Source organism: Anomaloglossus baeobatrachus, chromosome 7 (assembly GCF_048569485.1).
Source record: "Anomaloglossus baeobatrachus isolate aAnoBae1 chromosome 7, aAnoBae1.hap1, whole genome shotgun sequence".
In the NCBI taxonomy this organism is placed as follows: Eukaryota; Metazoa; Chordata; class Amphibia; order Anura; family Aromobatidae; genus Anomaloglossus; species Anomaloglossus baeobatrachus.
The window spans coordinates 154,755,627-154,768,493 of NC_134359.1; the positions used below are offsets into that span (position 1 = coordinate 154,755,627).

Consider the following 12,867-nt stretch of genomic DNA (forward strand, 5'->3'; position numbering starts at 1 on the left):
GCTTTCTTTATTGCAATAATGCCAAACATGTGGACGCTAACTGTGGTTAAAGCATATTGTGGTGTTTAAAAGGAAGGAGGGCATTGGATTTTGGAGAGCAGATTATGCTGGATTTAATTTTTGAGGGAGGAGCTATGGTGTTTTTCCAGAGCTTTTGTGCTACCAGTAATGTGGAAGCCCCATATATTTCCATTAACAGACAATGTACCTGAGTGGGAGACTTGTGTTTTTGTGGGTTGAATTGAATGCTATATGGTGGCAATTTGGGTATAGAACATTCTGGATCAGTCCACATTTATTCTGTGCTCTATGCTTATCACTTAAATCGAGGTTTTCATCTACATCAGAAATACGTGATTCAGATTAAACCCCCTGAAAAGCTCCTACATACGTTATCCCAAATCCAAATGCCCCTCCCCCTTCCTTTTGAGCCCCAAAGATTGCCTTAACCACATATAGCTTCCAGATGTTTGGCATTTCTGTAGTGAGGAAACTCGCTTAATTTACGGCTTGTGTGTCTCTGGAAGCACAAGCTGGCAACATTGTCTGGGCACTACAATGCAGATTTGCAATTGTTTACTCAGCAACATCCATTGATGGAGTCAAAATCATCGCTACACCTGTAGATAAATACCTGGGAGGTGTAATTTGCAAAATGAGGACACTTGAGGGGGGGGGGATTCTAATCTTGTGGCACTTAGGGGCTCTGTATATGGAGTCTACAAAATACTGTTTGAAAATTTGTACTCCAGTAGTCAAATAGCGCTCGTTTCCACCTGAATCTCGACGCGTGGCTAAGCAAAACAGTAGATATGCAGTATTGTCATGTGCAGCAAAAGTTGTGTGAAACATTTTGGTGTCATTTTCACCCATTTTCCAGTGTGAAAATAAAAAATCTGGGGCTAAATCAAAATCTTTGTGGTAAATATATAATTCTTTTTTCTTTACCTTACAATCTTCTAAATTTCTGTGACACATCTATGGTGTCAATATGATCACTGCACCCGTAGATGAATTCAATGACGGGTGTAGTAAGATGAGGTCACTAATGGGGGGTTCTGCTGTTCTGGTACCTCAGGGGCTCTGCCAATATGACATGGCACCTTCAAACCAAGCCAGCAATATATAAAGTCTAATTTGGTGCTTCTTCCTTTCTGAGCTTTGTACTGTGTCTCAAAAGTAGTTTTTGACTACATATTAGGTACTGGCATACATAGTAAAAATTGCACAACAAATTGTATTGTTCATACTCTTCCATTGTCCCTTTTGAAAATTAAAAACTTGGGGCTAAAGCGCATTTTAGTGGAAAAATGTTACTAAGCCCAATGTAATACAATGCTGTGAATCGCCTGTGGGGGTAAAATGCTGACTAATCAACTGGATGAAATCCTTGAGAGGTAGTTTCTAAAATGGGGTCACTTATGGGGGTTTCTGCTGTTTTGGCATGTCAGAGACTCTTCAAATGTGACATTGTGTTTGCCATCTATTCCAGCAAAAATGGCACTCTTTCCAGTCTGAGCCATGCTGTGCACTCAAACAGTAGTTTTCCACCACACATGATGTACTGGCACAGCAATTTGTATGGTGCATTTTTCCTGTTACCTTTGTGAAACTAAAAATTTGGGGATAAAGCAACATTTTTATAAGAAAATTGTATTTTTTTTTTCATGGCTCAATCATTTGAAATTCTGTGGAGCACCTGGGGATTCAAAGTGCTCACCACACATCTAGGTAAATTCCTTGAGGGATCTACTTTCTAAAATAGGTTCACTTGTGGCTGTTTTCCACTGTTTAGGCACCTCAGGGGCTTTGCAAACGTGACATGGTTTTGTAAATTTTGTTGGAAAACAACCCTTCTAATTTTCTAAGAAAAATTAAAAATGTTTAAACAATGATGCTGGTGTAAAGTAGATATGTGATACATTTCATTTATTAAATATTTTGTGTGATATAACTGATTTAAGGGCATAAAAATAAATAATGTTGAAAATTGCAAAATTCACCAATTGTTTTTCACAAATAAACACAAAAAAATATGTTAAGTTTCCCACTATCATGAACTGCAATTTGTCACAAAAAAACAATCTCAGAATCACTGGTATCTATTTAACTGTTCCTGAGTTATTATCTCATAAAGTGACACTGGTCAGAATTGAAAAAAATTGGCCTGGTCTGGAAGGTGAAAACGGGGTTAATAGCATTTTGAAACTACTCGGCAACAGCACTGAGAGACCCACTGCTGGGAGGAAATGAACTTTATTCCTCCTGGCTGCATTCGGCTTTTAGTAATAGGGGTGGTGCCGCAGTGGGTTCAGTCAGCATTCAGTGTATTGTGAGGAGCAGCTCTGCATTAGGCTGGTTTCAGACGTCCGTGTTTAATCAGGTACCAGTCACATCCATGGTTATGGTCATACGTGTGTTATACGTGTGCTCCTGATCCCCGCTCATTATTTTCATTGATTATTCACTGCCTGAGGATCTGGAAGCCGGAACATCGCGGGGACAGGCTGGGTACAGCACAGCCGAGGACAGCACCGCCGGGGACATCGCCGGTGACAGATGAGTATACAGCAGTTTGTGCAGTGACATCCAGAGACTCATCAGGGTTCCCAATGAACTCTCATGAACCCCTGGAAGTCACCATCGTGGCACTCGCTGTAACACAATTATTGCAGAGGTGTCATCAGGAGGTCATCAGAGTTCATTGGGAAATCCGATGACCTCCTGGACGTCCCTGCACACACTGCTGGCAGGATACTCACCTGTCACTAGCGATGTCCCTAGCGATGCTGTCCTCGGCGGTGCTATCTCCTTCGCTGTCACCGCAATGCCCCTGCTCCCAGCTGCTCACTGTGGTGAATAATCAATGAAAATAATGAGCGGGAGACAGCAGAGCCGGAGACAGCATCGCTGGTTACAGGTAAATATAGAAAATCTTTTTATTTAAAAACCCATGTTTTCTCCGGTACGTGTCACACTGATGTCACACGGATCACATCAGTGTGCATTTCGTGTGACACCCGTGCTGCTGGAGAAAAAACGGGCACTTCTCCGTGTGAAATAGCAGCGCCACACGGTCCGTGTGAAAAAACGGCCGTGTGAGAGTGCACAATAGGGTAACATGGGTACGTGTGACGTGTGTTAAAAACGGATGTCACACGTACCTAAAACATGGATGTCTGAAACCAGCCTTAGCAAGAAGAGAATGGCACTTCCTGTATATGCGTCGGAGATATTGGGGTGCACTTCAGGTTCCAAAGCCAAACAGTGAGAAGTATACAAGGCACTCCCAAGATGATTTGAAGAAAAATGTATTCATGTGCGTAACAAAAACGTTTTCGGTCCTATGTGGACCTTCCTCAGTAGCACCTGTGTGAGGGAACACGCTGTGTGGGCTGTCAGACACGGAATCCACCGCTGTCATGGCAGCCCCCATAACAGCGGTGGATTCCGCGTCTGACAGCCCACACAGCGTGTTCCCTCACACAGGTGCTACTGAGGAAGGTCCACATAGGACCGAAAACGTTTTTGTTACGCACATGAATACATTTTTCTTCAAATCATCTTGGGAGTGCCTTGTATACTTGAAACCAGCCTTAGGTGGGCTTTGCACACTACGACATCGCAGGTGCGATGTCAGTGGGGTCAAATCGAAAGTGACGCACATCCGGCGTCGCAGTCGATATTGTAGTGTGCAAATCCTTTTTGATACGATTAACGAACGCAAAAGCGTCGTTATCGTATCATCGGTGTAGGGTCCGACATTTCCATAATGCCGGTGCAGTGACAGGTACGATGTAGTTCCTCATTCCTGTGGCAGTGCACATCGCTGTGTGTGAAGCTGCAGGAGCGAGGAACATCTCCTATCTGCGTCCCGGCTGCAATGCGGAAGGAAGGAGGTGGGCTGGATGTTTACATCCTGCTCATCTCTGCCCCTCCGCTGCTATTGGCCGCCTGCCGTGTGATGTCGCTGTGACGCCGCACGACCCGCCCCCTTAGGAAGGAGGCGGATCGCCGGCCAGAGCGACGTCGCAGGGCAGGTGAGTGCATGTGAAGCTAGCGTAGCGATAATGTTCGCTACGCCAGCAATCACAAGATATCACTGCTGTGACAGGGGCGGGGACTATCACGCTCCACATCGCAGCATTGGCTTGCGATGTCGCAGCGTGCAAAGTACCCCTTAGAGCGAGCATTAAAGCGAGCTGTCAGTGAGCGCAGAGGGCGCAGTTACAGCCACCACTCAATGTGTAATGATCAGCGACTGAACCTACACTGGCACCACTCCTATGACTGAATGCTGCCGGGAGGAATAAAGTTCATTTTCTCCTGTCAGTGGGGCTGTCAGTGTGGAAGCCGGATAGGTTCAGAACACTATTAACCTGCAGATTAACTCCCATATCTGCAGGTTAATAGTGTTTTTTCACATAATTTCCTTTTAAGTGGTATTACTGAAAGGGAAGATATATGCCATGCAGTTATTGTAAAACTTTATATCATTATCTTTTCTAAATAAACATTTTTTTTTTCAGGGCCAAAAAGGAGAACCTGGTGATGTGCCATCAGTAAGTTTTGTATACTTTTAGCACTTTTCTTTTCCCACACATTTATCAGTTTTGATTTGATTTGTTTTAAAGCCCTGATCAGAATGATTTAATGAAATGTAGCATAAAGTAATTTTATTAAATTCAATGCATATAAAATATAGCTAAAAAGAATGTTTTATTTGCTCAAAACATTAATTTAAACACCTGTCAAAAATCACCAAGCTGCCGTGATTCTGCCATTTTTTACGTTTTATTCTCCATTGCAAAGAGATTTACTTTTGTTGCTTTCAGAACTCTATATGTGAAATCTCTGCTTGCAGTCCAACTGGGCGTTTATTGAGAGTTTTCTCTGGGAGTGTATGCCTTCACCTCTCCCTCCCAAATGCTGCCAATTACAGCTCAGCAGCCTTAAAGACTAATAGACTGCAAGATCAAATGCTAAGCTGTGATTGGCTGCTTTAGGGAGGGCCAAAAATGCCTGCCCCCAGAAGAAGACTGAACACATGGCCAGTTGGATGGCAAGCAGACAGTATAAGCTAAGCACAATGTCTGTAGGAGAAATAGCCCTGTTTGTTTAGTTTGTACTGTCCGTTTAAGCTAATAAACACTCTAGAAGCCTGAGAGTCTTTCTTTTTAATGTGGTGTCTGTGACGCCCTGGCCCCAGGGGTCACAGAATAACACCACATACACACACACCCCATCCCCTGGTCAGGAACACCCGTCAAACAAAACCCTTGTTGCCTCCCTCCAGTGTCTGATGTCCACACCAGGTGGGGCGGAGCCAGGCGGTTGGCCCCACCCACCGAGGAGTTCACAGGCCTGGAGGCGGGAAAAGTAGTCAGTCTTTAGTTTGAGGTGGAAGTAAGAGGAGCAGGAACTGTGAGTGTCTGGGTTGGAGCCCAGGCACTATCAGCAAGGTCGGCAGACGGTGGTGGCCGTCTGCAGGAGTTGGTGGAGATCTGCGGAACCGTAGGACCGGGCTCGGGCGGTGGCCTGCCGGTACCGAACTGGGGAGTGGATTGAAGCCAAGCACCAAGGCAGGGTACTCAGACCCCGACTAGGCCCGGAAGCCGCCGTAACGGTCAAATTCTCTGATTGCGGTCTGGACCTCAGGGGTTCATTCCCAACCAAGTCCCGTCAGAAGGCAACAGCCCAACCCGTCCAGATTAGAGCCACCGCCAATGGCCAGAGATCCAAGGGCCAGTGCCTGCTGGCAAAACGGGCTCTCCCGACACATACAAGCCGGGGAGCGGACCACCCGTGGGAATCCATAGGGGTCAAACACTTACATATAGGTGCAGGGAATGACAGCCACCATCAACCCGTCCGGGGAGAGTGAGGACACCGCAGCCGACTGTGGGCCCCGTACATCCAGCCGTTTGGTTTACCAGAGACTCTGTTCTTGTCTACCTGAGTGAGTACACCAGTGCCATCCGGCACCGCGCTGCACCGTAACGCTGCCCCCGCGTCCACGCTGCCTCCCCGCATCGGCACCTGCACCTATCCCCTACTTATTAACCCCCAACCGGGGCCCTGGGACCAACAGCCCCTACCCACGGAGGGGCCAACACCTCAGCTGCTCTCCGCCATCGCTCCCGGGAACCCCCGTCATCAGCAGCGGTAGTGCCCAGCATCGCCACAACCCCGTGAGTGGCGTCACAACCGACATCCCATCACCACAAACCTCCCCTTTTCACTCGTGGGCGAGGAGGCGCTGCTCGAGCCCCCCGGGTCCGGCCCCGTGCTCGAGCCACCGAGGAGCAGAAGCACCGGACCCGAGCGCCAGCGATTCCCAGGCGAGCGGCGTTCCCGACCCCTCTGCCCGCGACAACTTGGCGTCACGAACAGGATCCTACCCATCTACTTACCAGTAGAAGTGCGACTTACAGTCCCCGCCGGCGGTCTCTAGCCGAAAATTTTGAAATTCCGCCATCTTGGGCGCGAAAGGTTCCCGCTCGAGGCGTCTTCCCCGAGCAGGGAAGGCACGAAAAGTGAAGCCCCGCCCCCAGGAGAAGGAGGTGCCGGAGAGAACCAAGGGGGGGGTGGGTGGAAGTCTGCCTGATGTAACCGAAGGGATAAAGGGCAGGGATGCCAGGACTTTGCCATTCATCTGGTTTCTGGAAGCACAAGCACAAGATGTCCGTCCCGTCCGGCAACCCTGAGATCCCGGAGCCCGCGCCAGGCACAGCGGCGTGAATGGAGGCCCGGACAGCGCAGATGTGCTGCCGCCTGCAGGCCCAAGTCCGGTTCCTGATGGAGTGATGGGCGGCCGAAATGGAGGAGGTGCCGGGGCCGTGCGGAAACGCGAGGTAGAGGCAGAATTGGAGGAGCGGGTAAGCAACCCACGCCCCTGTGTCCCAGAGGGACCGGTCGCTGTGGCTGAGGGGCCCGGTCTGCGCCCATTCACCATGCTGCCTCCCCAGCTATCCGTATCGGTTGTCGCTATTCCGCCGTTCGGTCCGCTGCCCCCAACACTGGCAGCGGAGTCCAACTCGCCCGCCCCAGAGGAAAAGCCTGTAGGTGCTGCCCGCGGACGACCCTACGAACCACCCGCATCGATCCCGTTAGCATGGAAGGTCCCTTGGGAGATGTCCGTCCGTAAGGAAAAGCCGCCGGTCCCGGAAGTGACCGTGCCTAAGGGAGTCCCAGCCCCGGCAGTCCGCCCGACCGCGGAAGTAGTGGAGGCTGCCAGCAGGAAGGCCTAGCAAGTGAGGCCCGCCGTCCAAAGCCCACGCCTCGGCTGAGGCAGCGCCGGGTCACCGCTGCAAGGCAGCATCCCAGGCCACGTCACCGCAGGACTTCCTAGCGAAGGTATCGGTTGTAGCCGGTACGGGGGAGATCCAGCAGGGCCCGACCCACGCGCAGCTGGGGTACACAGATGCCCCCTTTTGGGATCGGCAGCCGAACCAGCTGGGCCGCGAGATTGCCGCCAGGGAGCAGCAGAGAGCTGAAGTGCTGGCCCGCACCATCCGAGAAAAAGACAACCTCCGGAATGCCACCTACCGGGTGCGGGGCCAGATCTACAAGGGCCAAGTCAGGCGGTTCGATCCCCAGCGAGGATATGGGTTCATTTATGAGCCGGGCCTGGAGGCCGAAATCTTTGTGGCTCCCAGGGATGTGAACTCCCATCTCCCGACGGGCCACCCTGGCCAAGACCTGCAATGGGGTGACCTGGTGACGTACACCAGACACTGCAGGGAGAGGGGCTGGTTCACCCTTGATGTGAAGGAGAGAGGAAGCTGCAGTGTCCCTAGGCGGCCCCAGTCCCCTCCCCCACCATTCCGTCTGGATGTAGAGCTGGAGGAGGAGTATGACGACGGCGGCCTCAAGTAATGTAATCAACAGTTGTCCCCGTTGGGATCTACAGTGTGGTAGCCCGTTGGCTATGAAGAGTTTGGCCCCCGTTGGGACCTTAATTCACATGTTTTCCGTGAAAGCCCATGCCCACAGGAGAAACTGCTCATGAACACGGCCGAGAACTAGCAGGCCACCCACGAACTTGTGGGCTTGTAAATAATTCTGGGCTGGAGTCCCGTTAACCGCCTCTGGAGAGGCAGGTTGGAGGAGGGACCCACAGCAGAGCAGGCTGGGGTCTGGTCACCACCAGGAGCGGTGACCATTCTCTGGGGTCAGGGGTCCCCCTGGACGTGGGGCCCCCTGAATGACAATCTGGTGCGAGATACCGTACCCGTTCCCACTTGGGCAACCTGAACCAGGTTCTGTTTTCCAGACTGGAGAAAAGGGGTGCTGCCCGCTTCTTAGGGGCAGCATCGAGGTTTAGGTTGTTTGGGTGGGGAAGCGGAAGAAATGGGACCTGTCCGTGTTATTGAGAATGTTTTATTAATGTTTGCAAAGTTTAAGTAACATACCTCCCGTCAGGGAAGATTTAACAAAAATGCATTCCACTGTTTTCCTTGTTATTTATCTTTTTACAGAAAATAAAACCGGTGGTGGACGGGCAACCCATGGACGGTCTGCGTTTTACCAAGGGGGAGAGTGATGCCCTGGACCCCAGGGGTCACAGAATAACACCACATACACACACACCCCCTCCCCTGGTCAGGAACACCCGTCAAACAAAACCCTTGTTGCCTCCCTCCAGTGTCTGATGTCCACACCAGGTGGGGCAGAGCCAGGCGGTTGGCCCCACCCACCGAGGAGCTCACAGGCCTGGAGGCAGGAAAAGTAGTCAGTTTTTAGTTTGAGGTGAAGTAAAAGGAGCAGGAACTCGGAGTGTCTGGGTTGGAGCCCAGGCACTATCAGCAAGGTCGGCAGACGGTGGTGGCCGTCTGCAGTAGTTGGTGGAGGTCTGCAGAACCGTAGGACCGGGGTCGGGCGGTGGCCCGCCGCTACCGAACCGGGGAGTGGATTGAAGCCAAGCACCAAGGCAGGGTACTCAGACCCCGACTAGGCTCGGAAGCCGCCGTAACGGTCAAATTCTCTGATTGCGGTCTGGACCTCAGGGGTTCATTCCCAACCAAGTCCCGTCAGAAGGCAACAGCCCAACCCGTCCGGATAAGAGCCACCGCCAACAGCCAGAGATCCAAGGGCCAAAGCCTGCAGGCAAAACGGGCTCTCCCGACACGTCCAAGCCGGGGAACGGACCACCCGTGGGAATCCATAGGGGTCAAACACTTACACATAGGTGCAGGGAACGACAGCCACCATCAACCCCGTCCGGGGAGAGTGAAGACATCGCAGCCGACTTCGGACCCCGTACATCCAGCCATTTGGTTTACCAGAGACTCTGTTTTTGTCTCCCTGAGTGAGTACACCAGTGCCATCCGGCACCGCGCTGCACCAGAACGCTGCCCCCGCGTCCACGCTGCCTCCCCGCATCGGCACCTGCACCTATCCCCTACTCATTATCCCCCAACCGGGGCCCCGGGACCAACAGCCCCTACCCACGGAGGGGCCAACACCTCAGCTGCTCTCCGCCATCGCTCCCGGGAACCCCCGTCACCAGCAGCGGTGGTGCCCACCATCACCACAACCCTGTGGGTGGCGTCACAACCGACATCCCATAACCACAAACCTCCCCTTTTCACTCTTGGGCGAGGAGGCGCTGCTCGAGCCCCCCGGGTCCAGCCCCGTGCTCGAGCCACTGAGGAGCAAAAGCACCGGACCCGAGCGCCAGCGATTCCCAGGCGAGCGGCGTTCCCGACCCCTCCGCCCGCGACATGTCCTTCCATTGATAAATGTTTTACACTGACTAAAGCTTAATGTTTAGCAGAAGCGAAGCAGACGCCGCAGGATTTAGCCTCCCTGGTCAAACACACAGATGAGGGCAGCAGTCACCTTTTAATGCATTTTCATAGATACAGTGCTGGCCAAAAGTATTGGCACCCCTGCAATTCTGACAGATAATACTCAGTTTCTTCTTGAAAATGATTGAAATCACAAATTCTTTGGTATTATTAACTTCATTTATTTTGCTTGCAATGAAGAAACACAGAAGAGAATGAAACAAAAATCAAATCAGTGATCATTTCACACAAAACTCCAAAAATGGGCCACGCAAAAGTATTGGCACCCTTAGCCTAATACTTGGTTGCACAAACTTTAGCCAAAATAACTGCGAACCACTGCTTCCGGTAACCATCAATGAGTTTCTTACAATGCTCTGCTGGAATTTTAGACCATTCTTCTTTGGCAAACTGCTCCAGGTCCCTGAGATTTTAAGGGTGCCTTCTCCAAACTGCCATTTTGAGATCTCTCCACAGGTGTTCTATGGGATTCAGGTCTGGACTCATTGTTGGCCACTTTAGCAGTCTCCAGTGCATTCTCTCAAACCATTTTCTAGTGCTTTTTGAAGTGTGTTTTGGGTCATTGTCCTGCTGGAAGACCCATGACCTCTGAGGGAGACCCAGCTTTTTTACACTTCAGAATTCATAATGCCATGCACACGGTCAAGCAGTCCAGTGCCAGAGGCAGCAAAGCAACCCCAAAACATCAGGGAACCTCCGCCATTTTTGACTGTAGGGACCGTGTTCTTTTCTTTGAATGCCTCTTTTTTTTCCTGTAAACTCTATGTTGATGGCTTTTCCCAAAAAGCTCTACTTTTGTCTCATCTGACCAGAGAACATTCTTCCAAAACGTTTTAGGCTTTCTCAGGTAAGTTGTGGAAAACTCCAGCCTGGCTTTTTTTATGTCTCGGGGTAAGAAGTGGGGTCTTTTTGGGTATCCTACCATACAGTCCTTTTTCATTCAGACGCCGACGGATAGTACAGGTTGACACTGTTGTACCCTCGGACTGCAGGGCAGCTTGAACTTGTTTGGATGTTAGTTGAGGTTCTTTATCCACCATCCGCATAATCTTGCATTGAAATCTCTTGTCAATTTTTCTTTTCCTTCCACATCTAGGGAGGTTAGCCACAGTGCCATGGGCTTTACACTTCTTGATGACACTGCGCACCATAGACACAAAAACTTTCAGGTCTTTGGAGATGGACTTGTAGCCTTGAGATTGCTCATGCTTCCTCACATTTTGGATTCTCAAGTCCTCAGACAGTTCTTTGGTCTTCTTCCTTTTCTCCATGCTCAGTGTGGTACACACAAGGACACAGGACAGAGGTTGAGTCAACTTTAATCCATGTCAACTGGCTGCAAGTGTGATTTAGTTATTGCCAACACCTGTTAGGTGCCACAGGTAAGTTACAGGTGCTGTTAATTACACAAATTACAGAAGCATCACATGATTTTTTAAACAGTGCCAATACTTTTGTCCACCCCCTTTTTTATGTTTGGTGTGGAATTATATCCAATTTGGCTTTATGACAATTTTTTTTTGTTTTTTTTCACTGAAGACAAATTAAATGAAGATAATAATACCAAAGAATTTGTGATTGCAATCATTTTCAAGAAGAAACTGAGTATTATCTGACAGAATTGCAGGGGTGCCAATACTTTTGGCCAGCACTGTATGTAAAGGCAGGAGAATGCAAAAGCAGTTTATGTTGAAATATTCATATTCCTTTTTAAATTGTGCCATAATATTTCCAGAACATGTACAGTATTATTGTCTTTTATTCAGTCATTTTCTATTGAATATTGTTAATAATATTAAAGGAAATAACTGCAATCATGCTGATCATTCAGTAAAAGGTCATTAAAATGGAACATTTTATAACTTAGGAAAAAAGAAGTCCAGTGAGCAGGCAAAAAATAAAAAAATATTTATTGAAATATATTAAAAGTTGAGAACATAGTAGTAGTGGAATAATAATCTGATAGTGTCAAAAATTCAAAACGACTACACATTTCAGCTGAGGAGCCTTCTTCTATGGTCATGTTATAACTTAATTGTACTGTTTTATTCTAGGTGTCTGGAATTCGAGGACGTCCAGGACCATCTGTAAGTATTAAACATCTATATATATATATATATAATTGCCTTATTCTGTCTGTCTATCTGTCTTTCTTGCTCCAAAATTGTGTCCTTACCGTGACATGTCCTTACGGTGACAAACAGCGGATTGGCCGCTGGGCTCGCCATGGCCCCGCCCCCCCGCACAGATTGGCCGCTCGCCTCGCCTCAGCTCCTCCCCCCCGCACGGATTGGCCGCTCGCCTCGCCTCGGGTCCGCCACCCCCCCGCACGAATTGGCCATGTCCTTATGGTGACAAACAGCGGATTGGCCGCTGGGCTCGCCATGGCCCCCCCCCCCGCACGGATTGGCCGCTTGGGTTCACGGATTCGCCATGGCCCCGCCCTCCCGCACGGATTGGCCGCTCGGCCTCACGGATTGGCTGCTCGCCCTCACGGATTGGCCGCTCGCCTCGGCTCCTCCCCCCCGCATGGATTGGCCGCTCGCATCGCCTCGGCTCCGCCCCCCCAGCACGGATTGGCCGCTCGCCCAGGCTCCGCCCCCCACACGGAATGGCCTCTCGCCCCGAGGTGAGCGCATCAAGGTCCTGCAGCGGCGGAACACACACACACACGCACACACATAACAGACACACACACACACACACATCAGGTCACACTCACTCTCACACACACCTCACACACACATCAGATCGCATCCACATACTCACAACATCTCGTGATATCTCTTGCTTCTTGGCGGCGATACTGTGCAGTGACCTTCCAGGACCTGCCGGACGATCACATGGCCGGAAGCATGTGGTATCTCCGGATGTTGTGATTGTGTCAGCGCGTATGTGCGATATCGTCAGTGTGTGTGTGTGTGTATGCGATCGGGTGTCTGCGTGTATGCGATCGGGTGTGTGCATGTGTTCTGATGTGTGAGTGTGTGTGTGTGAGTGTATGCGATCGGATCTGTGAGTGTCGGCAGAGGAGCACGGCGTGCAGCACAGCTGC

General features: G+C 50.2%; 1 protein-coding gene across 1 annotated transcript in view; it reads left to right on the plus strand.

Annotated features, from left to right (window-relative positions):
* The window catches only part of COL5A2 (collagen type V alpha 2 chain), a 384,888-nt gene that overhangs the window by 201,995 nt on the left and 170,026 nt on the right, over window positions 1-12,867 (plus strand). The window contains exons 4-5 of the mRNA XM_075317769.1: window positions 4,530-4,562; window positions 11,867-11,899. Of these exons, the coding sequence (XP_075173884.1) occupies window positions 4,530-4,562; window positions 11,867-11,899 (66 nt within the window). The remainder of the gene's footprint in view (window positions 1-4,529; window positions 4,563-11,866; window positions 11,900-12,867) is intronic.